The 25,411-nt window shown below is 41.0% G+C and overlaps 1 protein-coding gene across 8 annotated transcripts in view; it reads left to right on the top strand.

Moving 5' to 3' along the window:
* The window catches only part of RAB3B (RAB3B, member RAS oncogene family), a 38,532-nt gene that overhangs the window by 11,526 nt on the left and 1,595 nt on the right, over nucleotides 1-25,411 (top strand). For 7 of the 8 annotated variants that reach the window (XM_015870582.3, XM_015870580.3, XM_032446159.2 and 4 more), the window contains 2 exons: nucleotides 19,524-19,642; nucleotides 24,292-24,416. In XM_015870582.3, the coding sequence (XP_015726068.2) occupies nucleotides 19,524-19,642; nucleotides 24,292-24,416 (244 nt within the window). Of the gene's footprint in view, nucleotides 1-14,864; nucleotides 14,956-15,642; nucleotides 15,695-19,523; nucleotides 19,643-24,291; nucleotides 24,417-25,411 lie in introns of those variants that run through there. The other variant, XM_085511719.1, reaches the window with a different exon arrangement.

Raw genomic sequence — 25,411 nt, 5'->3', positions numbered from 1 at the left:
ATCGGATTTAAACTACTGGGATAAGTACAACTTTTACTTTCCTGTTAACAAAGCTATTTCTATGGCTTAATTGCTGAAACCTGTAGGGGTCTGAGATGCTTGGGTGGAGGTCTGGGACATGTGTGCCACAGCTGGGAAGAGGGTACAAAGCATCATTGCTCTGTTTTTGTGGGAAGGATCTTTACCAACAGAAATACGACAACAGCTAATTATGCTGCTTGGCAGTTACCATTACAACACAGGAAAGTGTAAGCCAAAATAAACGCCAAGCTGTGTAGCCATCTCCAAGGCAAATATGCAGTGTATTAAAAAAGCTTTTTGTGTCACTTGTTGCCTGGCTGACAGGGATGACAGGGTGTTGCTGTGCAGCTCTACTCACAGGGCAGAGACTCTAAAAAGTAACGCCGGTAACTCGGTTCATTATTTTTCATTTAAAGGAGGTAAATTTAGAACACCATCATACTTGATTGTAAATTTTAATGTTAATTGCACACTTAAGCAAAAGCTAATTATGCGTTTCAGGTGAGAGAATATCTATTCCCCTGGCATCCTATTTCCATCACGTTTTTGATAAGTTCCTTATTAGCACTGACTTTAAACTCAGATGCTTGCACAAAGCTTGTTTCTAAAAAAAGACAAGTTCTGTAATTTTAATGTATAGATGGAATAGTGAAGGATGTCTCTAGAGATTCAATGAGCCTGATTCTGCTCAGTGGGTTCACAGCTGTTGTGAGATTCTCTGATTTTACTCATAAGGCAAAGAACTAAAATGGATGAGGTTACATTAGTAAAAAAAACCAATGTTCCTCCTTGTAAGGGAGGTGAGGGTTGTATCTTATCTGCAGCACTGGGGGTTTAATGGGTCCCAAGATGAAAAATCATCGTGGCTGAATGGATATGAAGCACTGCTTCTGATGTTAAAACAATGTGTGGAAGATCTGACCAGAGAAGAAGTACTGAAACTAATTCAAACCAATGGCTTGGTCATATCTCAGTAGTGATGCTCCTGCTCTGGGAAGGACTTGATCCTCATGCCACGCTGAATGTTGTTTAGGATTAGATTTAAAACAGTGCTAAAAGGAAGAGATGGAAAAATGTAGCAAGAAAAACCTTCATGGTTAATTTTTCTACTTGCTTAAAAAATAATAAAGTCTTTCTGCTATTGTTTTTGGAGGCTATTGAATTTGCTTAATAGCCTAAGCTTGCTGAGCGGGGCATTCCTATGTTGGCATTTAAACAGTTATCTCTTCAGGTTTATTTCTGTTTATAGTTAATCACCTCAATCCCATTGTTATCTCATTATAAGTCTGCATTACAGTGAAGGCCAGATTCATCTTCAATTGAGCTCTGATACGCTGGAATTATTCCAGTTCATGGTATGGGAAATGATCTCATTGCAGGGCATAGCATCTTTGTGTGCTACACCTTGGCAGAGTTATCAGGAATATGGAGTATTTGACCCTGTTTGGTGCCTTTCAGGAAAATGGTCCCTGTCTGGTCAGAATCACTGTTGTTATAATGTTATGTAAAAGATAAAACAGTGAAATAATGACTAGACATATTCTATGTGTAAATATGCCAGGTTACGCTGTGATGAGTTACAAGATAGTACTGTGAATTGAAGTTATGACTTCTCATAGTGCTTGTATCAAGTGAGCACATACTTAACCTGTATCATAAGTTTTTGGTCAATAGAGAAAATGCAACTACTTCATGAGCTTAGTCACATTTGTACCTTTCATGCACTGTGTTGTCTATAGTGCTATACATACAAACTTCTGAGTAGGCTGAAAGGCTGAATTTAGAGGCAAAAACAGCGAACTTGAGCACAGGATCTGGTGCTGAGGTGGGAGCAGTTGCACTCTGTAGTACAAGTGGAGTACTTGGCATTTAGCAGTGGGAACTTTTTCAGTTATTTTGTGCTGTCTAGCTACTTAACATCATTCTGACTCATTAAACACCATGAATTAAGTTTCCAGATATTGACCACTGTTTTTCTGTACTTCTATCAACAAGGGCTGTGCTTAGTCATGGGGAGGGAAGGTCGTATGCATAACCCTGAAGCATCTGTTGTATTATTGGAAAGAGGAATGAGCGACGATCCTTCTAGCACAAGGGAAATTGTAATATTATTCCTTATCCACAACATAAAATCATCTGTTTTTGTCTTTTCTTTAAACAAACAGGTCCCCAGAACACTCTTCTAGCCATAGTGCTAAAACATGAAGAGGATCTGCACAGGGTGCATAGCAGGCAGGTTATTCACCCTAATGCTGCTTCTGTGTGGCTTGTTCATAGATGCAGCTGCTGTTTCCTCTCTGTTGCTCTGCAGATGGGTGATAACACCATCTGAAGGTACCAGGTGTTTGAGTGCCATGGTAACAGCATGGTGCTCTGTGCTGAATGGTGCTGGGCTGCTTGGAGGTGGCTTTGTGAGTCCCTGGAACTCCATTGCCCACTTGTCTGCAGGTCCGTTTTAAATTTTTTTCTAATGTTTCTTTGCAACAGAAAAGAAAGAGAAATAGATCCTATTATGTGTATTTGGGATTGGTTTTATTACTATTTTAATTCTAGAACTGGTCTGAGTTATTGGAAGGCAAAAAACAAAACAAAACTTTCGCATTGGAGTTACCACCAAAAGCTAAACTGCTTCCTTGCTGTGCATTTTACCTTCATGCTGTATGTTCTTCTGTAAGGCTGCATTGCTCATCCTGTAGTTTCCAGTTGGCTCTGTGTTATGCAGAAGTCAGATAGCACCTTTGTAAACACCTCTGCGTTAACTGTAAGGATAGATCTGGTAGAATACATCTGTAACAGAATTTGACATAGTTGAGTTGAGCAGAGGAGTGAACAAGAAGAGGTGAGGAAAAGACAGAAAGTTGATTTATGTTTTCTATTTAGAAAAGAAGCATTCTGGCTGTGAGACAGCATGCAGTCAGTTCACAGAATCATGGTATCACGGAATGGTTTGTGTTGGAAGGGACATTTAAGCTCACATAGTTCCAACCCCCTGCTGCAGGCAGGGACACCTCCCTGTAGACCAGGCTGCCCAAAGCCCCATCCAGCCTGGCCTTGAATGCATCCAGGAAGGGGGAATTCACAGCCTCACAGAGCAGCCTGTGCCAGTGTCTCAATCCTCTCATACTCAGTTGATGCACTGAGGATGGAATAACAGTGGTGGAAATTTATAGCCAGGCAGGACTGATCAAAGATTGCATTTGAGATGCTCCTGCATAAAAGGGCACGATGAACGTTTACCTGTATACTTTTCTGCATCCCTCCCAGTCCTTGCTGGCTTGTGAAGCTGCTGTGATTGCTTTCTGCTGCCTGAACCACTGCACTCCATCCCTTCAGCACAGCCATGGGGCTGGTTCCAATTGGCAACGGGACAAATGCAGTGTGTCAGACTCAGTCCTGCTATGTATCTAGCTTATTTCCATGTTATTTGAAGTTGCCCAAGACTGAAGGTTTATGTTACATGTGGGAAATGTATTCCTTCTGAAAGCACTGATTCCAAGAAGTGTGGGAACTTGTTCGGTGGATTGTAGGCAGTGCAGAAAGCTCAGTAAGGCTGGGCTCTGCGGGCAGGAAGCTGCAGACCAACCCCTCTGTGACAGCCTGAAAGCCAGATGGGTTGCAACCTTGAAAGGCTGTTTGTGTCAGGGCATTGTGCTTCTTGGGAAGAGGAACATGCATTTGGCAGAGCTCCTCAGCCTGTTTGTATACACCCTTCCTGACCAAATCCTGTCTGGGGTTGTTTACCTAACTGTGAAACTTCGTGTAAAGCACAGAAGGGACTCTTTTGGGTTGGCTGATAACAGGAACTCAGTGCTACCAAATGAGTGGTATTTCTATACTGGTGCCCATATCCAACTGCTGTGCTGTAATTATGTCACAGCTCAAAATCCATGCTTGTTTAAGGCTTGTAATCCTCAGCTAAAATGTGTGCCGCCTTCTTAAGAATGTCCTTCATCTTGAGAACAGTATGCAGGAAAAGTCGCTGCTGCAAAGATACTAAATGAAGTAAATTTGTGGTGAGTGCTTAGTCTTCCCTGAGGCTTCACGATTTGGAAGTGCAGAATGAATCATTTCTTTCCACTTGTGCTGGTTAACCATTTATCTCGGGGGGGAAAAGGAAAAATCAGTGTGACATCCTGCCTTTGTGAAATGCTTGCTGCTGTTCTGATGTGTTTGTATTATGTTTTCCACTGTAGCACATTCAAAGCTGTGTCTGTCATTTGGAGATTCAGGAAATTATTTCAGGTTTTCTACTTAAATTCTAATCTAAATAGTAATAATGCATGAGAATGATGTCATGATTCTATTGAGAAGCTACAAGAGATCTAAAGGGAACAAATCCAAAGAAAGTTATCCACACCACTGTGGATGCCAAAACTGTAATTTGGATAATCCTTCACTGAGATGCAAAAATGATACAGATATTTGCTTTTCAGTGGCTCTGTGTTAAACCCAATGTCATCCACACCATACGTGGGCTCAGCCACCTGTAGCTCCCATCATAGCTTTATTTTCCACTAACAAGATATTTGTATGTTCTAATAGTGAAAATATTAAACACACATATCCCTTTTGTTCCCACTGAGATTTTCAGAGCTTCAAAGTTCCTGCAATATCATCCATTCCTCATGACTGAGAATGTGTCCTCCAAATAGAAGATATTACATTATCTGTAAGTGCAAGAAGGTCAGTGCAGTTGCTTTGGTGATTAAAAGAAGCAGTGTGTGTTTTTTTCCTCTTTAAAAGAGCAGCTCTTTATCGCCTAAAGTCAAAGAGGTAATACTTGTTTTGCTGGTTATAACGTCAGAAACCCTCCTGGTGTTTGGTTTTTTTAGCTCTTATCTGCATGTCCAAGAAGCACTGCAGCATTGTTGGGTTTCTACAATATTTTTATGTGAAAGAAAGGGCAAATAAATCCAGGATATCATATTTGCTAAATACTCTGGTACTGTCACTGGGAAATGTGAGAAGTGAGAGATTTTCACTTCTAATTTATCCACTTTATTATGGATAGGAGAAATTTGATATGAATTTAATTGCCTTCATACTGCAGGTGAGTCATGTATGGTCCATGAAAATCAGATTGCTCAATGAAGTATTTGTTCAAAATAGTCCCTCAAAGGGAGATGCTGAGTGACTTTTTCAGAGCCATGACTCACTGGATCTCCCATTTTTAAATGAACAGATTCCCATGATGTGTCAATTTTAAGATCTGGTTTATTAAATTCTTGATTAATAACAATAAAAATGTTAATTTGAATGTGTGTCAAGGCCTGAGAGATTTGTGTAACTGATATTCTCTTTATGGGGAAAAGAAGTGTAGTTCAGTTTTCACCAAAGATGGCCTTGCATGGATCTGGCTTTGGAACTCAGGACATTGAGTCAGAGAGTGGAAGTATTGCAGCACATTGTCTCCCTGTGAGGTGCAATCAAGAATGCATCTCCCTGTCAGTGTGATTCTTCCTGTCATCCAGAGGATACAGAGCACCTATCTATCTGCAGAGGAAAGGGCAGGTGTTTACTAGAATGGAATCTATGTTTGCATCTTTATCTCTTACCTCTTACTGCTTAAAAATGAGTTCCAGTTTTGTTCTTCTGCACAGCACAGATTGCTCTTTGGATTCATGCTTGCAGTTTGGAGCTGTTTCCAGCAGTGAATTCTGGCTGCAGAAGTGCTTTCCCCCAGAAGCAGAGGTGTGCTCTCTGCTGAGAGGCTTGATTCTCTTGTTTCTCATGGTCCCAAAGTATTGCCCGGCTATCGTTGCTGTGGAAATCCTGTGTGCCTAACGTTGTATTTATGATTGCTTCTTAATTCACTGAGTATTGAATGGAAAAGAAAATCATTTCTTTGTTTCATTGACTATTGGTAGAGAAAATTGCAGTTCTTAATTGTACAGCACTGCTTTTGCTAAATATAGCACCCGACCGTATTTTCTTTGACTTTTTTCTCTTTACTATCATTTTGCTATATTAAATGCAGTCCTTTTTCCCTTTTGGATTTCTTTCCACTTTTTGTGCCCTGAAGCTTTAAACACCAAGTTTTGTGAGTCATAAATGTTCTGAGACATCAAATTAAGTAGAAACTGGAGGATGAGTTCTCAAAAGGTTGTGAATGTTGCTGACGTCAATCTCAGATTGGAATAAGAAAGAAGATATAGCTGATGGATCTTGTGAGCAAGACTCTAAGGGCACTTATGCTAATTCTGTTGTTGGAACAGAAATTGTGTTTTTATAAATGAAGGCAGTAGTCCCAACTGAAGCTCTAACAGGCATTCATCGTAGTAACTAGATGATCTCGAGCTTTCATACTTTGCAATGAAATTTGCCTTCAGCAGTTTCAGAGTTGCTTCCAAATGACTGAAATGAATGGCAGCATGCTTTATGCTTTCTCAACTTGAGATACAATTCAGTTTTCCAACTTTAATTTTGCGGGATTCCATACAGGATATCTTTTAAAGGAAATTATGATTTAATTTAATTGTATTTATTTATTTGTTTTAATGAACAGGAAACTATGAATGTGGTTGGAGATTTTACTTGTTCATGTATAGAACTTTGAAAGTAAGGAGGAGTCATACACATCAATACATCTTGTGAATACTCTTGATAACATGAAAGATTTCATGCTGGTTGTGCATCCGTATCAGTTTGATATTGAAGCTTGCCAAAGGTGTAATGAGAAGGGAGCAAAAGGATATTTTCCTTGTAACCACGCTTAAGTCATTTGCTATTAGGTATCATTGCAGAGTTTGTGTATTGACTGAAAAGCAAGTGGGGTATGAGAGCCTGCCTGATATGCCTAGTGTTGGTAGTTCTCCAAGGCTCTGACATGGAATGGTCAGAGAACATCTTACAGTCACAGCATGAAGACCTATCAACAAGGCAGGGACCTCTGAAGGTGCAGATCCTTTACATTACACATGTAAGTTCTAAATCAAGAGTATCTTGTCATAAAAAGAGTCTGCGGTACATTTCCATGGTATAAATGATTGCACGTGTTTGGCTGTACAGGCAAGGGAGGAGGAGTATTTTCAGCATTTCAGTTATACATGAAAACAAACTGTACTGAAAAGAAGGTTCACCATCAGCTGATTTTTTGGGGGGATGGGCTTCCAAGCTAGGAGGTTGTTTCCCTTGCTGGTAAGGAGAATTGTACACAATTGCGCTTTGCTTTCATTTTGTATCTGTTCTCAAAACATCTGGCCACCATTTTGATTGCAAGCTTGTATTGCTCAGGACCAGGTGCTGAATTTCTTCAGCTGCTTTGAGATGGTTGGCAGCTTCACCAGCCCATGGTGATTGAGCACAAAGGTGGAGAGGAAGGCTTTCTCCTTCCTGAAGCTGTTGGTTTCTGGTTAACCGGCATAAAAATGCACCTGAATTTATGTCAGTCAGAATTCGTGAAGAACTCTTCTGCCTCAGGCAGTGACACTTGGTTATGCTTCTCCTTCCTAAGCTTCTTAAAGGTTTAGCATTTATGAGTCTCTTAAATACTGTTTGCTTGACACATTGAGTAAGGCATATGACAGTGACCGGTTGAGAGCAAAACAAGTCATCTAATCAAGTACAAATTGAGGTTCTTGTAAAGAGAATGGAGAGGCAAGAAACGTTTTCTGCTGTCTGAAATCAGTGTAGAGCAGAGCCATTAAAATAATGGTAGTGAATTTAATATAAAAATGGGTTGCGTCCTCCTCCCAGCCAGCTTCAAGCCAGCAAGGCAGGCAGGAGGTGAAAGGGGTGGCTGCAGTGCTATGGGATGCCTGTTCCTGCAGCCCTGCAGCTGGTGATGCTAAACACCACAATGCATGTCCTGCAAGCATTGCAGAAGCTGGGACTCCAGGTCTGCCGTGTGAATTCCAGTTCTGGGAGGTGTTATTTGGCTGAAAAGGAAACTTGGTTCTGAGCCTTGATTGGGTCCAAGGGAAAAACAGCAGGTACTCAGATAGATCAATACTGATCACTTTCAAAGTCAGATAATTAACCTGTGACAGCTATATAGCACTGGCTGAAAATAGTTGCATGAAAGATTTCACTTTTCTTGTGTCTCTACTGGAAACTGACTCAGTGTTGTTGTTGGATGTAGCTGTAGGAAGAGCCTTTCTACGGCAGCACAGTTTTGTTTGCTGTAAGTTTCAGCCAGCATATGGTACAGATTTTAACTGAATGCATAGAGAATTAATTTGGTATAAGTTGATTGATGTTCATTACTGACATGAGGATATGCTAATGAAAACAATCCATCATTGCTAAATGACTGTTTCAATTTCTAGCGCAGTTGAGACAGAATGTATGACATGCATGAAAAATACAGTAAAAAATGGGTTGGACTCTTGGAACTCTCCTCAGTGGTTACCCCTTGATGAGCACAGAGAGGTGAATATTTTCTGATGGCAGCACATTCTTCTGTCAGTACAAATGAAAATGTTGCTTTGAATGCAGTGTTTATCTTCTCTATGTGAAAGAAAAGAAAAACAACACAAAAAACCATGGGAGTTTTGTGGAAGGGGAAAATGTGTACTGAGTGTTTGTATTTCGGATGCCAAGTCAAAGAGCTCTGCACCCTTTGCTCACATTTGTTGTTTTTTTTCCCTGCTACTTTCTTTCCTCACAGCAGCTTGCAGGCAGTTTCCATCACATGCAGCTCTTCTCAGTGATGTGAAGTTTATTCCAGTAGTTTCCCTGCCTTTGATGGCTGATAAGCTTTGGGAAAGCTCTGGGAGCAAAGCTGTTTGTTTATTTGTTTTTATTGAGCCTTTGTGTTAACTTTTCAGCTTCCTATGTCTCGCAGCATCTGGTCTGCAAGCTGCTCTGTGGGGACTGTTACTGTGTTTAACATCACCTGCATGTTCCATGCCTGGAATTTGTCCTTCTCCATTTGAAACAGCTGTTCTGCTGAAGTAGGGTGACCTGGCTGGCTCTGCAGTAATACAAAGAGTTTGGGGGCTCACAGCTCCCCACCCCATACAGAGGTGTGAAAGCCTGCAGATCCCAGGTACTAACAGCTGTCTGCTGCCACACTGTCTTTGGAAAAAAAAGCTGGTTTTCAGCAAAACTTTTCCCTCCAGGCCAAGAGGTTGCATTGCAAAGTGCCAGAATATTCTCCTTTTTAAAAAGTTTCAGGGAGTGGTTATGGTTCAAGTGCAATACTGAATTCCCACTAAAAGTGCATGGAGTATAGGCATCCTGCCCAGATGAATCTTTGAAATCGTTGAGTTTTTAATTAACTGTAACTTATTCCTTCTAGATGTTTTTTGCTGAGGAAGAAATGTAATAACAGCATGGAGAATTGTACGAGAAAGCAGATTGTTGGATTCAGCACTCCAGGTTCTCAGCAACTCAAACGTGGGGCTGAAAACTTTTTCTTGTGAACGTTCAGTTTGTAGGTTGGAAGGCTTTCTGATGTTTTGCATGGCTAGAAATCAGCCTAGCTATGATATGTTGTTCTTCATAAGTAACAGAGTGGCCGTGCCTTCCTTGGTGTTGCTATTCTTCCTATGCTCCTAGTCACATCAGCTTAGCTACAATCCTGCAAATGTATATTGGCTTCTACTCATATATCTCACCATCTGATAGTTTGATAACTTTATGTTTCAGCACTGGATTAAACAAGCATAGTTTTAAGAAGTCAGACGTATTGAACCTGATAAGAAAGAGAGGAGCTCTGCTCCTCTTTCCCCAGGTTCCTCCATAGGGTCAAGATGTGTACTGGCAGCAGTGACTTCTCGGTCATTGAAGAATTTGTATTTTGCTTTAGGAAGTACACAAAATAGTCCTGGGTACCAGTTTTGTCATATCTAGATATGCATCTGACACAGGACATCCAGTCTCCAACCCCTGCTGTGGGCTGGCTGCCACCCATCAGATCAGGATGCCTGGGGCCCCATCCAGCCTGGCCTTGAAGGTCTCCAAGGATGGGGCATCCACAGCTTCTCTGTGCAGCCTGTGCCACTGCCTCACCACTTTCTCAGTGAAAAATTTCTCCTTTGAATCTCCCCTCTTTTAGTTTAAAGCCATTGCCCCTTGTACTGTCGCATTTCATAGTTTCATAGTTTCATAGTTTCGTGCGGGTTGGAAGGGACCTTAGAGATCATCGAGTCCAGCCCCCGGGATTCGAGCCTCTGTGTAGCAGAGCGGCACTTCTACCACTTGCGCCACAGGGGGGATTCGAACCCCGGGCCCCAGTGTTGCAAGGCGGCATTGCTACCACTGCGCCACTGGGGCCATTTGGACCACGTAAAGTAGTCTTTTATCTTGTATATAAGCACCCTTTAAGTACCGAAAGGACACAACAGTATCTCCCTGGAGCCTTCTCTTCTATGGGCTGAATAAGCCCAACTCCCTCAGCCTTTTGTTGTAGGAGAGGTGCTCCGGCCCTCTCATAATCTTTGTGGTCTCCTCTGGACCGGTTTCAACAGCTCCAAATCTTTCTGAGCTGTGTGCTCAATCTTAGACACCGTTCTTCATATTGGGGCTCAAAAAGGCATAGAAAAGGGGGACAACCCCCTACAACCCCATTGTAAAGAATGAACAAAAAAATGGGCCATGTGTCAGCCATGTGATGTTTTGTCCGAAGTTTCCTTGGAAAACTGTGTCTCGGTACCACAGAAACCATTTTGCTGGTTATTGCAATTTCCCACAGTAAAAGATGAATGAGTTTGCAGTGCAGAAAGTACAGCTCCACATTACCTTTATTGTATTCGCTCTGTGTTGAAAACACAAAGCTGGGAGGAACAATGGTACCATGGTAACTCGTGTTCTTTATAATCTTTCTTAGAAAATAGCAAAACTATTTACCATAGCACTATCAAGTTAATGCAACACAATGCTTTTGAATTTCTTCTTTCCTTTTGTTATAATAGTGTGTGTTTGAAAATTCTGATGCTCAACTGCATTACTATTGAAGCTTTCCAATACTTGCAGTAAGACAATGATGCTACTTATGAACATTATGACTGTGCCTAGTTGGTGTTTTTTTTTTTTCCTTTATTTGTTCATTTTCCTTATTTTAACAATCCTCTTAACACCTAAGAATTATGATCTAAGCTCAGGCTAATTGAGACACAGTGTGAAGCCTGTAATCGAGTTTCTGTTTTCTTTAGATAATTTCATTAATTATATTCCCATAATTTGCTCCTGAATTCTGAGAAGACATCTGAACAAATGGCTTTTCAACAGCTGTGTAGCTGTAGAGGTGGTGATGGTGTGGTTGCAGCTCTCAGCCTGTGCACTATCGTGCATTACTGTACTATGGAACTGTTCAGAATTCAGGTGCACATCAGCACAACAGAATTCATCAGTGGCACAGCTGAAAAAGCCCATCCTTTCCCTTTTTTCTATCTGAGTAAATTAGTTTTATCTCAACCTGTGGGTTCTACTTTGTTGGTTTTTTTTAGGAGATATGAGAATTGAGTAAGCAGCACTATGCAAAATGAACCAGCATCCCAGGAAGCCCCCTGCTTTGCCTAAACAAACCCTGTAAGGTCGGAGAATATCCCATTCTATCTTAACTCATCCAAGCACATCTTAACTTTCCAAAGTATTTTAGTAAGCCAGCCTTTCCGTCATCGTTTCTTTCTGCTGTTCTTTTGGCTCATTTCAGTTCCTCTTTCTTTTATGAGATGTTTCCTTCCCAGAGGTGCAATTTCTGCAGCAGATCCCATTCCCTATAGAGAGCTGCAGTGTAGTGCTTCTGGTATGGTTCCTTCCATTTTCTTTCACTGGCACAGTGATGAGCTTCTCTGTCTGTCAAATGCTCCTGTGATATTTGCAGTTTTTCTTCTTTCACACAAAAATGTGGCCTTCTCCATTTTCAGAGTGCAAAGCAGTGAACATATTGCTGAAGCAGGCGTGGATGGAGGTTGCACACACAGGTCTTGTCAATAAGCTGTTTTGGAAGATAGGGCATATGTGGAGGTCGGTTATGTTTACATCTCATTCCAGCCAGTCTATTTATTAATTAAAATAAAATAAACATGTGCCAGAACATTGCCTGATCTTATTTAAGAAATTTTATATAACACTATCTGTTGATAACACTATCCTAATGAATGCAGCGCTGTTTGGTATGATTTCATTAGTGAGGTGGAAGGACTCTTTGAGATTAGAACTGAGGTGTTTGTTCTTTATCATCTAATATTTATCATCTGTCTATTTGAATCCAGGAACTGTATGTACTGTGGTTGAAGTTTTGCAGCATGTTGTTTTGTGCCCTGCTTGCTGAAGATAATGAGAATCTAGAAAACTCTTATTTCTCTGAGCTCTCTTTGGGAATGGTGTCTGGGGGTTCATACCCCAGTACCAGTGAAATGGAAACTCATTCTGGTCCCTGAGAAAGCTGGTAAAGAAGATTGGATCCTGTCACTGCCTGAATTGTGGTATAAAGCATCAGGGTAATATTGAGAGAGCTGAAACCAAAGCTTCTATTGCTGCTCTAAAGCCTCCAAAACTGAGATGTGTTTTAATTCTTTAACATCAAAGTTAGACAAGAAAAAAAGTGGAGGGCAGAACGTGCTTTTCATTTACATGTAGTTTCATCATGTTTTGAGGCTGTTAGGTTCTGAAGTCATGTACCCTCAGTGCTGAAATATCTTCATCTCATTGGCATGTCTACAGGCGGGACCTACAGGTACCTACAGGTACACAGCCCCATAGCTCTCTGCAAAGAAGAGCAGGTAAGCGCACTGTGTGCTAAAGCAACAGTCCATGGAGCTTTTCTCTGTCCAGTGGGTTTACCCCTGATGAAAGTAATGCTGTTGACTTCAGGACAGTCTAGCTCAAATCCTGTAAAAAGCATAAACAATGCTGCTAGAGTGAACCAAAATTCTCCCCTGCAGCTAGTATTTTGCCTGTTAGGATGGCAATTCTTTGACCTTTTCCACTTGTGTACATGTAAACATGTTAGCCTAGCAGCAAATTGGGTTTGAAATAGTCAGTAGCTTTTATGCCTTGCATTGCTTAATAAATCATTAAAATGTGATGAAGTTTTCCACTAGTATTTTTCTTATCAATGTCTGTTCAGTATTTGTTGGCTTCAGATGTGAGATTCACACTGGTGCAAACATCTGTCAGTGCTTATTTTCCAGATGTTAATACTCAAAAGCAATGTTAAGGTGTGCCCAGCAACATCTGTCCCAGTTTTACTGGGAAGCAGCAAGTAGCCTGGAGAGGATGGGGAGGCATTGGGGAGGTGAGCAATAAAGGTAATTGGTGTGCTATAGAAATGTCAAGTAGAGAAGCTCAAGATGTCAAGAGGAATCTGGAAAGGAGGAGACAGTGTCAAGCACAAAGGTGTACAAACATAAAACATCCTGCAAAGACGTGATACTGAGAAACTCAATGGCACTGTAAGTACGTGGCAGCCCCACAGGGAGCTCTCAGCTGCTTACTGAGCTGCATCAGGAGTGCAACAGAGCCACATCTGGGCTGCGTAGTTAAAATAGAAAATATTATGGTAAATGGTAGCAGGTCTTTGTCTTGTGCTATTACTGAGCATCATGTGCATACTGTTGGGTTCGTAAAGCACTTAAATTCTAAGCATCTATTTTAAGATTCTTGCAACTATTCAAAATAACAGCTCTTCAAATGAAATTATTTCTTTGTGTTCCCAGTAGAGATGTGAGCTTGCTTGGAAAGTTTCACATTCCATTTGATTGGTTTTCATGAGGTTTTTGTGGATGTAAGCAAAAACTTCATTTCACCAGTGAGAACTGCATCAGATTTATTGCACTGCTTTTCAAACTACCTGCCTATCTTCATCAAATATAAACATATGAGCTAGAAGGATTCATGTAATTGTTAAATTTTAACATCATGTATTTTAAGCTCCACTGAAATGAGATGTGTGCTTTTTGTTCCTTCTCATTTACTTTCTGGTTTATGAGCTTCAGATTGCTTTTGAGCTTTGTTGTCTTTAAGCTTTTATTCCACCTTTCCGAATGCTAAAACTTTCAATGTTTTTTATAGTTTAATGCTCATCTGAATTGAGGCTTCAGGAAGATCATAACATGGACAAAATCATAAGCTTTGGTAGTATTGGCTCTATTCTTGGTACAAATGGAAATGATTCCCCCAAATGACTGGGTGTGCTGTCTCTGGGCACATTTACCTGTGGTATATTCCCAAATAAAGGAGTGACATGTGGCTTTCTGCTTGGGGATAGTTTATCTCAGGTCCTGTCACATTGAAGACCCGGGAACAGGAAGAATGGGAAACAATGAGAATTAAATATCACCAAGGTTTCCTCAAGTCACAGAATGGCTGAGGCTGGAAGGGACCTCTGAACGTCACCTAGACCAATTCCACTGCTTAAGCAGGACAACCTACAGGAAACTCAAAAACCTACAGTTGCCCCAAATTTCTAAGTATTAGTCTTAGAATTGTCCCCTATAACAGAATATGCACAGGGGAGTGTTGTGAATTACGCGGCCCAGATTTAGCCTCGGTCCGCTACTAAATACGCTGAAATCTTTTGTTGACAGGAGCGTTTCCATGGAGTGATGCTTGCAGCAGAATACTAAACCAGTTTCCTTACATTTAGGAATACAATCGTACAATCCAGTCTCCAGGCATATAGTCTTGAAGCTTCATAAACACCTTTGGACGTACATATCTGCTTTGTAAATGAGTTAACTGAAGGACTTGCCTGGAGTCAAGCAGCAGAGGATGCGGCTGGGCAGTGCTGAGTGCTGCAGGAGTTGCTGCCCAGCTGCACAGACCTGAGCAGTTGCTGCCTCTCTTGGTGGTTACCATGACATTTGATCACCTAGAAATAGGCTCCAGGAAGTCTGGGTCTCATTCTGCTGCTCTCCTAGCTGGGATTTGCTGTTTTGCTTGCCTGTGCTTGAGGGGGAGGTCGACTGATAGCTCGATAACGCTAATTCCCTTCACCTGTTCTTGTTAGTTTCCAGATCAAAGAACCAGATTACTGAATTTAGCCAGGTCTGTACCACACATCACTTAACTTGTTCCTCCTGAATTTTGCATTTGTTCTTTTGGAACTTGATTTATAATATATTGAGATCATCTTTTGTGTTGTTTATCACCATGGGTAGGAAGACCACCATTATGATCCACGCAGTGGTAGCACACATCCATCCAGTGCACTGCAGCAGAGAACATGTAGAATATTCAGGCTTGCTTATTGACGGTAGCATAGTGCTGCTTCTGAGCTACTCTATCGGTGATTAATTTATCTGTTTCTCAACAACTCCAGCAAATTAATACTGTTTATAGTGGCTGACATTGCTCAGACATCTCTGTGTTATACAGCTGTTCTTGCAGTGGCTGGCTAAAATAATTTAAGAGTACATGGAAGAACTGAAAAGGTCTTGCAAAACTGGCAAACTTTTTATATAAAATAGCATCCAATCAGACCCTTCTATTTCTATTTTTAGTTTGTCTTTGCAGAGATGGTTTTATTACTTGACCCAAGTAGATGGTCTATCAAGGGATGCAATGTATTTGGGCTTGGCTGCAACCTCAAATTGTTTATTTGCAGCTAGAGAAGTGGAAGTTGAGCAAAGATAGGAAAATGTTTAAAAAACACTTTGTAAAGGTAAAACCTCTTACACGAAGGACAAGAATGGTTTTATTGTGTATGTTTTCCTTCTTTTTTTTTCCCAACAGAAATGCGTTGCTGTATGTTACTAATGCTGTTCACATGGACCTGACTCTCAAGGTATCTGGGTGTGCTTGAGTAGGTTCCAGTGGCTCTTCAGCAACAGGAGCACTCAATAATAAGAAAGGAAAAACGCTCAATACAATCTGTTGAAATGGAGCATTTTAATCATTGCTGAGCTCTGAAGGAACCAGGTGTTATTTTGCTCCTGGCAGCATTTGAAACTTCACAGGCTTTTCATGACATCGCATCTTTTCCATGTCTTAACCAGTGACTCATCTTGCTTGCCTGTTTGTTCCTATTTCTAGCTGCCAGCAGGAACAGTAAGCTCCATCTTAGCATTTTCTCATTAATGTCACTTACTAGTCTGCCAAAGGTCACACTGTTCACTCACCCATGTGCATTTTGGTGTGTTTTTTTTTTCCCTTCCTAATCTATATGGTGTCTATTTAGTTGGTGCATGGTGGCTTTCAGTCAAAAATCTGCTTTTGCAAAGTGTGTGCGTGTGTGTCTTCAAGTAACATGCAGGATGTGTGATGGCTGAGCACAAGGTGCACAGCAAGCAGCCCTCAGCCATCAATACGGGCCTTTCCTGGTGCTGGTTATTGGGGCTGATGTAGCCTCCTTTCTCATAGCAGCCCAAGCAAGGAGGGTGCTAGGTTCATGGCAGCAGTGGAGCAGCCACATGTGTTGTTTGTAATTGCTGCTGCCATTCAGATGGACAACAGGTGACCTTTTTTCATCTGTGTTATTCTTATTTAAAAACAACAAGCAACAAAAACATAATCCTTAAAACAAAACAAGGTTTATTTATTATGAAGAATATTGGCCACATAGGCTGCTGGAAAAGTTGTAGTGCTGAGGGGATTAAATGTGGTACAAGAAAGAAGTTTTGGTGACATTTTGTTTTGAAAAAAAAGAATTTGTGGCTGGAAATGTGCATTTGAGCAGTGGTAGGGATTCTAATCTTTCAGAGCAGCAGCAAAGAATGTCTGCTGTGATTTAAAACCTCAAGCGTGTTTCCTGCGTGACTATCTCACTGTTGTTGAGGCAGCCAAGTAAATAACAAGAAGCTGGTTGTGCTCCTGTGAATGTTTAGGTGGTGAACCTTGTGAGTATAGTGCATCCGAACACCACGTCAGTGCATTTAGATGCTTTTCCCTGTGATAAACACTGAAACTGGATTGCTAATTAATACAAAACCTTCAAATTTTTGTTTCAGTCGACCAGCTAATGGTCTTGTGGGTTTTATTAATTGTTTGTGTCAAGGACAGGCACACATGTAAGCTATGGAGGAACACATTTGTTAGTGTATTACTGTAAATACACCTTGCAGAGACCATTGTGCTCTTGGCTATAACCAAGCTAGCTGATTGCTCTTTGGGGAGAGCCAAGCAGGCTTCTGGCTGCTGCAGGCTCGTGCTATTCTTCCCTGGTGTTTGCCTGGATTGTTAATTAGTGCTGCCCTGCCTTTCTGCTGATCCCTGCCGGTGCCTCAGCTGCCTGCTTCTCCTGTCTTCTAATGAGTTTGTGCTTTACCTGGAAATCTTTCTAACAACTTTGGGGCGAGAGAAGCAATCTGTGTCAGTTATGCATCTCCTTCATTGGATAAATGTCTTGCACATAGAACTGAAGCACCTAATTACCTTTGCTTTGTGGTGTTTTCAACTGATGTAAGGACAGCTGCTGTCCGAGCTGAAGAAATAGACCTCGGATTTTGTAGCTTATTTTCTCTTATTTATGTTGAAAAATGAATTAAGGAAGCTTGACTGCCTATGGGTTTGTTTCTTTTTGTAGACTGCAGTATCTGAAAAGTTACTTGTACTGATTTAGATCTTTCTGCTAAGGAGAGAGGCCTTTTTCCCTTCTGACTGCTTCCTAAGGAGGCTTGAAAAAAGCCTCTCCTGCAGATCCTTTTTTGCTTGATATGATAAGTGTCGCACTTGAGCTTTTTCCCCCACCAGGAGTGTGCTTCATATCTCTCTTTTCCACTTCACCAATTTCCACAGCACTTGTAAGAGCGTTGCTTTGAGAGCACTCCTTGGTCAAATCTGGTCAGCAGCCTTTGGTAGTTTCCAGAGTTAAAACAGGTGCACACACATGTGCTGTGGAGACCAATGATTTTATGATCTTTGTGTCCTCAGGAAATCAGGCTAAAATAAAGCAACTCTCATGTCTCTGAACAAGCAGAGCGATAATATTGTTGCTGAGACTTTTCTCACTGCCAGGTGACGCAGCTGGTTTAGCTGCTGAGCAGCACAAATGAGGATGTGGTATCAGTGAGTAGAAGAGCTCAGCAATGGGTTTGTCAGTGGTAGGAGAAGAAACGATCACTCAGGCTACGTGGGGATGTCCACCTCACTCTGGTACTTCTGGTAAGGAGAGAATCGGAGAAATATCCTGTAGCCATCACACAATGGCTGACAGCCATCTATGACAGCCAGTGCACTACCCCATCTTGAAATAAAGGTGCAAGATTCAGCAAAAAATCTCTTAAGCGCGGTGACAGTGCAGCAGAATTCCTGCTGCGTGCTCTCCCCTGGGAAATTCACTTTGTGTTACAGCTGTGGATAGTTTCATGGCAGCAATAGGCAGAGCCTTTTAAGTGAGCTGCAGGGAGCTTATTTACAAGCACCTTCCTCCTACAGTGTGTCTGTGATGTGTTCGTGCAGAGCAACAAGTGTTCATGGCTGATCTTCCTTTTCACATGTTTCCTTGTGCATGAAGGTGTTTTTCTCTTCCAGATAGCTGTATGAGTGATATGTATTTTTTGGTTCTTTTTCTCTGGAGAAAGGATATTTTTCTTAATTAATTGGCAGTAAATGTTTTCTGAAGTGTGGGTTTTAGAAGACTTAAGGACTCATCTCAAAGACTGTTGACCCATATGAGTAAATAGCAGTCAACACCTAATGTTTTGTGCTCCCTTTGAAGATAAGGCACTATGCTGCCTATTTTCCAGAGTTGCTGTTTGCTAAAAGGTAGATTAAATATTTTGTTCAAGTGATACAAATATTTCCTAAGAGAGCTCCTTTCAGCATACAGCTTCTGTCCATGGCTCAGTAGGCAGGTACAGAGGGGGCAGAGTGGCTGCAGGACTGCTGATCTGATGTAGAAATGATCCTCAGTTTGCAAGGAATAAATGTTGGCATCAAGCAGATGGTAGGTGGCATATTTTACAGCTGTCTTAAGTCTTTCAAAATGCTCCTATTGTATGTACCAGAGCCAGAGTTCCACCTTTGTGCTGTCAAGCTGAAAACAAAAGTGAAAACACCAGGTAAGGGTGGTTTTCAGCACAGATGTGAATTAAGGTGAAGAAGATGACTAACAAATATGAAATTAGTATGCATAGTTCAGCCACTTTGATTGGGACAGTCCATGTTAAATTCACTTTGCAGAATAATTTTCACTGCATCGAGTTTTAAATTGCTGTCTTTAACCTCAGGTTAGAACTGAATCACCCACAGCATCCATCTCAATGACATATTTCTAACCATGACACTGAACTGCAGCACATTTATGTCTTTTGCTGGCTACAGTGCTGGACGATTTTCTGTTGCCTCTGCTTTGAAGCACCAGCTCTCAGTGAACTCTGTGAACATTTTATTATTGCATTGTGGCTGAGGCAGAGAAGAGCAATTAAAGGGTTGACATCTTTGGTTATTTTTTTAATAGTACATGTGTCAAAACGCATTTAACAGATCATCATTGATGCAAAAGCCCAATTAATGGTAAAACGTAAGTAAAGCTTATTTCAGTGGGAACAAATGAGAACTTTTAAACACGTAATAATAAAAGTGATTGCCTTATTTTAGATACAGGACCTAAATAACTGCAGCTCCTATTTCTGAGAAGTGGAGTCTTAGAGCTTGAGTATTCTGTTCTGTTCCAGGATACAGCTGGACAAGAAAGGTACAGGACCATCACTACAGCCTACTACCGAGGAGCCATGGGCTTCATCCTCATGTATGACATCACCAGTGAAGACTCCTTCAATGCAGTGCAGGACTGGTAGGAAAGAAGTTATCATTTTTGTTGCTAGGTTGGTTGGTTGGTTGGTTTGTTTTTGGCCAGTTCTCTTCATGCCAGAGCATGTGGCCATGGGTAGATCTTGTGGGCCCCATGGTGGTAGCTGTTGGGCAAGGTGGAGGCTGTAAGCACAACACAGGTGAGTGGAAGGCTGGACCTTGTTGCGGGAGCTCTAGTTCTGCCATGGCTTCCTCTCAAAGGGGCTCCAAAGTACCTCTCCCACATTAGTCCAGCTCAGAAAACAATCTCTGTGTGGGGCAGAATTGTGAATTCCTTCACGCACCCCTACAGCTGGAGTCTGTTCAGAGCTGGGTAGAGGGGAGGTTGCATCCTTGCTGTAAAGAACTGCAAAGAAACCAGATCATGTCTCTGACTTTTTGGTGCTGAGCACTAACGTTGGAACATCAGTTCTTGTTTTGAATATCATGTTGATAGGGGAGAGACTTAGGTGACCTCAAATATCTTGCAGTCAATGCTGTTTGTTACCTTGTTGCTTTAAACTGCAGTTAGGTATGGGGAGCATGCAAAGAAAGGTAGCACAGGGGTTAATGGAATCTCTTAAGTCTAACAGATGAATTTGCAGTGATCTCAGTGACCTCTTAGGAGTATGTGATAGCAGCAGATAGATGACTTAAAATTTCCTTACCTGGCTCTGGCTCTTAGCATCCAGCTCAGTCTTCATTTTTATTGAACATCGTTCCATTATCATCAAAGTGAGGTTGTAACTCAGAAGCCAAAATAACATAGTTAGATGTTTTTGGTAACTTGGCCTTCTTCTGAGGTTGCTTGCTATTCGTTCTCACTGTACACTCAAGCAAGCAGCTGATGATGATCATCACATCTAAATATGTAGTCTACACTTTTACCTTATATCCAGTATCAAGACACCATCTATGTGTCTGTCTGCAATTTGTTCCCCCTCTAATAAATAAGTTTTACTAGTTTAGCCAAACCTGAAAATACAATTTCCAAGTTCTAGATATGGCTTTGTGCACGTTTGGTTAAAATATGTTTTAAGTGGATTGAAGAAAGGTCCTGAAAGGAGCACTCTTGCAACATGATGTGTGAGGAAACTTGGATTGTTCTACCTGTCTGACCAGTCACTGTGTGCATGCCGTCCAACTAGAAAGCAAACACACAGGGTTTAAGTACTATCAAAACAAACAGCTAAGAAGGGCTTGGAGTGGGGTAGTTCATAGAGACTTTTTTGAAGGAGGTATCTGACTTGATTATATAAATTTCCTTGAAGAGTTATATAAATGTGGGTTGTAAACGTTCTTTCTGTTATCACTAAAGAGTTCCTTTCAGATGTCTTTTTTCCTTGCATTTGATACCACTTGTAAGCAGTGCTCTTTTAAAGAAACCAACTTAGCACATCTTGGAACTAAACACACAGCGTAGAAGCAAAAGACAGCACAAGGTCACTGGCTTTGGTACTAATGTCTAAAAATCAGCCAACTTAAAGAGGGATTTGGGTTTGGAATTTTGTTTATCAAATCCAAGTTTAAGCCGTATTTATCTTGTATGCCTCTAACTTTCAAACTGTGTTTCTTCTACCTCTTTTTCTACATCTGTGAAGTATATAGCTATGGAAGATGAAGGTGTTTCTGCAGATCTTTGAGATGGGCAAAGTTCATACAGATGTCAGTCAAAAAGCACTAAATTTCAATCTAGGAGCTACTACTGTGAGCTACTATTTAAACTTCAGGCGAAGTTTAAGCTGAAGCTTTGTACTGAAATGATCTAACATCTGCTCCATCAAAAGCAATGGTGCAGCAGTGTAAGAAAAGGTCAGCTTTGCCTACTTGACCATCTCCCTGTCCACAGCGGCTGCATTAGGAACTTTGCTGAGAGGAACTTTCCAGCAAAAGGACAGGGGTGAACCATCTCTGCTGATTTTTACCTGTCGTGTCACGAATCTTTCCAGCCATGAGCTTGAAGATTCTGAGCCCAAGTGGATGGGGCGTGGATAAAATCAGCCTGTGGTAGCCCGTTTCCTTTCTGAATCTTATCCACAGAAGAACCAATGGACCGTAGCAAAGCCAGCAGAGTCCTCTAGTGGTGATGCAGCTAAGAGATTTTTTTTGTCTAATCTTCTGAAGGGACTGGAAATGCAAATCCAGGCTTTAGTCTGTTGTTGGTGCTACTGTATCAGCCCCGGGCACACTGCTGGCATAGTAAATATGTGGGTATGTAAATATGCAGGTTTCTTTTTTTTCTGTTTTCCACTGCACTTGGTGATGTGGTTAATACTTCAAACAAACCAAAACAAACCAAAAACCATTGCAGGAACTGTACAGTTTCTGGAAAATGAAGGTGTCTGCTACTGGAGTGGAACAAGATGCTGTAGCCTACAGTCTTTCTCTCCATGGCTGTCCTAACTGCCTCAGAATTTCTTTGGGTGACCTTTTCCTATGCCCTTCTTAAGAATGGACACTGTAGAGGATTTGGGTTTCCTTTGTGTCGCTACAGAAATACTTCACCTGAACAAAAGGTTCTCTTTTTTCCTAAAGGTCCTCTTTTTTTCCTAAATAAGGAAGGTCATACCTATATCAGGCATTTAGACGAGCTCTTGATGTCGTGTACAGAATGAGATCTTCATTGACATGAATAAGATGTATTTTCTGTAGGCCAAGTGAAAGGGTTAAATGAGCTCTTACAGCTCTCAGTTCAGTTCCCAGATTTCTTAACAGTCTCCTCTGCCAGTTATTCTTTCACATTGCCCTGACAGTTTTGTGTGTAGATAAATGAGTGTATTATAGCTCATTTGAAACTGTGTGGGAAGTGGAATAAAATTTGGACAATCCTTCATAGAACTGGGTTCACAAATCACTGGCTTTATTTATCTTTAAGGCTGGTATCCAAATTGGGTTGTTGATGTTGTGAACCTGAGACTATTCTTCTTCTCAGCATGAATTTGAAAAATTATACTTCATCATTAATTTGGAGAGTTCAGCTCAAATAAAGTACAACGTTATTGTTGTGGCACAGATATTCTTCCCAAATTCTGTGCTGAATGGCTGAACCGCCCTGATCGTTGTTCAGTCATATCAATTGGATAAGCTTGGTTTTGTTCTTTGTTTTTTTAATGTCTTTCTGAAAGCTCCCAAAAGTTTTCTGCTTTATCTTTGAATAGGAATCAGGACTGTTTGGACATTCTACTTAGTAAAAGTATTTATTATTATGATCATCATGATGATTCCCAATAACTGTAAGTGTCAATTGCGATTGCATGAATGCCCTTTTCCTGGATAATAATAAGAATTCAAGTTTCATTGCACAGAGACTTTTTAATTTTGCACATTGCAGTGTGAGTCCAGACTTGTGCAGTGGGCTTGCTCTAGATTTGTGTTTTCCAGTGGACATCAAACAGACTGCTGCTTGAAGTCAAGTTGTACAGTGAATTGACCTCTTTTTCACAGACGACTGTGGAGTTGCACACCGTCTGATTTCCATTGCAACAGCAAGTAAGCAACTTGCACCGGGGGTGAGCAGGGAGAAAATATGGAAGGTGAATAGGGACAAGCTCACTCTTTGAAGCAGGAATGGAATATGAGGGCCTATTAGGCTGCCAGCACAGCAGCCTAATTACCTTTGGGAAGGAGGTAAAAGATAGAGCTGTCTTGGTGAAGATAAAATAGGCCAGGCCAGCCTGGAAAATGGATGAAAACTAATGCTTCCAGGTTAATACTGCAGTCTCTGTGACAACCTGCTGAGGATGGTGAGAAAAGACTTGGCCCCTCATTATAAAAATACCTATATGTTATTTTGGCATTGAAAAACTATAAGGAGGCTAAGTGTAAGGTCAGGCTCCTGAGGTTCGCAGCCAGCTCCACTCCAGTTTCAGCACACGAAACCTCCAAAGCTCATTTCTGTGCTCCTGCTTCAACTCCCACACACTTGATCCCTCTGTTATTGATGTTAGCATTTGTCAGATGTATGCAGTCTGTCATTGCAGCTGCTGTTTGCTGCTTCACGTATCACTTAATCCAGCTGGGTTCAAATGTTAGCTTACAGAGCCCATATTTTCCCAATCAGGTAAATTTCTGGTTTTCTTTAGCAGTTCTTTCCATGTTTCTTTGCAGCTTTCAGACTCCAGGGTGGTCTTTTCTGTTGATACAAAGATGACTCTGCTTCCATCTGTGTTTGACTGTCAAAACACAACTTGCGATGTTGCTAAAGCATCGTAATGCCATCATTGCAAATGCTGCAAATCACCATTATTTTTTTCCTGCTCTGAAGTATTTTTGTGTTTCTATTATATGTGTTCTCTCCGGAGAAGACTGTAAAAGGTATGACTGGATGTTCATCCTCTGAGACTGCAGCTGATGGAGACATAGCTTTTTGCCCTACATTTCATTCAATTCAGCTTTTTGTGTGGATCTAAAGATCTGTAAAACACAGAGTATTAAGGAACTTTCTGTCATACAAAGTTGAGGAATAATAAAACAGAATGGGGTTGTAGATTACATTGGTTGCATTTTGCTTCATGTGTAAGCTTGGTTATTTGTCTTTCAATCAATCAACTGTCTTTGGATATGGATATTGTGCTTAATGGTATTTATGTTTAAAGTACGATTGACTTTTGGCATGGCTGATGGAAGGAAATAATCTTTCTCATCCTGCTGCAGGGCCACACAAATCAAGACTTACTCATGGGACAATGCACAAGTGATCCTGGTTGGAAACAAATGTGACATGGAGGATGAAAGGATCGTTCCTTTGGAGAAAGGGAAACATCTGGCTGATCAGCTGGGTATGTGTTACAGTTTTTCTTTCCATTGTTTTTCTCCTGCAGTTCTTCATACCATGTTCCTTTTGATTTGTACAATTTAAAAAAGATCCTTTTTAGTGAAAATACTTTTAAAGTGCCATTACAACTAAGACGAGTAATGTATTCTAGCTTGGTATTTTACTTCTTCGGTGTTGAATGCTAGCTGGATCTTCAATGCTAATACATAGTGGTACAAGGAAGATAAACTTTATCTGGAGAGAACAGCTCAGCTGAAAGAAGGAGGTTTCCATGAACATGGTCCTATCTGAAGGTCTCTAAGTAGTATGTAATAATTTCAAGAATGCAAAAGTTGATTTTATTCTATAGTTGGTGTAGGTTTTTTTCATTTTGTTTTTTAGAACTAAACTGTGAATAAAAGCTATAAATCAGAAATGTAGAGTTTTGTAGAATGTTCTAAAATTGTACTGGACTTTTCTGCTGCAGTAGGAAAATGACATTGTGTTGTTGATGTAGGATAAAAAGGGTAAAGAGTTTCACTGAGAGGAAGCTAGTAAAATTTTTTCAGGGGACAACAAAGTATAGGGTAGTCACCTTGATTTCTCATTTATTATCTTCATTATATATTACAGCATATAGAATCTGAGTTTCTCCATTAACTGTAATGTCTTCTCCTGGAGAATTCACATGTCAAGAAAATCCTATTAAAATTGATCTGTGCATTTAAATACAAATCTGGCATCTAGACTTTGAAACATTCATGTGTGGGATTCTTGGAAGCACAGGCACGTGCAGGAGTTGCCATAGGAACTGACTCCATCAGCAGGATGCTGTTCTGTTGGAGAATCCCCAGCTCTTCCCTGACCTGTCCTCACACTGGACATGTCCCACTGTGAAGGATAACAAAAGCTAATTGTGTCTTTAGAAAGCGTTGTCCCATCCCTCTTGTTCTGCAGCCTCCCACCATCCAGAATGGTCTTCTAAAAGAGCTGGAAAATGTATCTGGTTTTACCAGGCAG

Source organism: Coturnix japonica, chromosome 11, assembly GCF_054131305.1.
Source record: "Coturnix japonica strain WE chromosome 11, WE-NBRP24, whole genome shotgun sequence".
NCBI classification, from domain to species: domain Eukaryota; kingdom Metazoa; phylum Chordata; class Aves; order Galliformes; family Phasianidae; genus Coturnix; species Coturnix japonica.
Note: the sequence above shows the minus strand (reverse complement) of the source record. Positions and strands in the feature narration are given on the sequence as shown.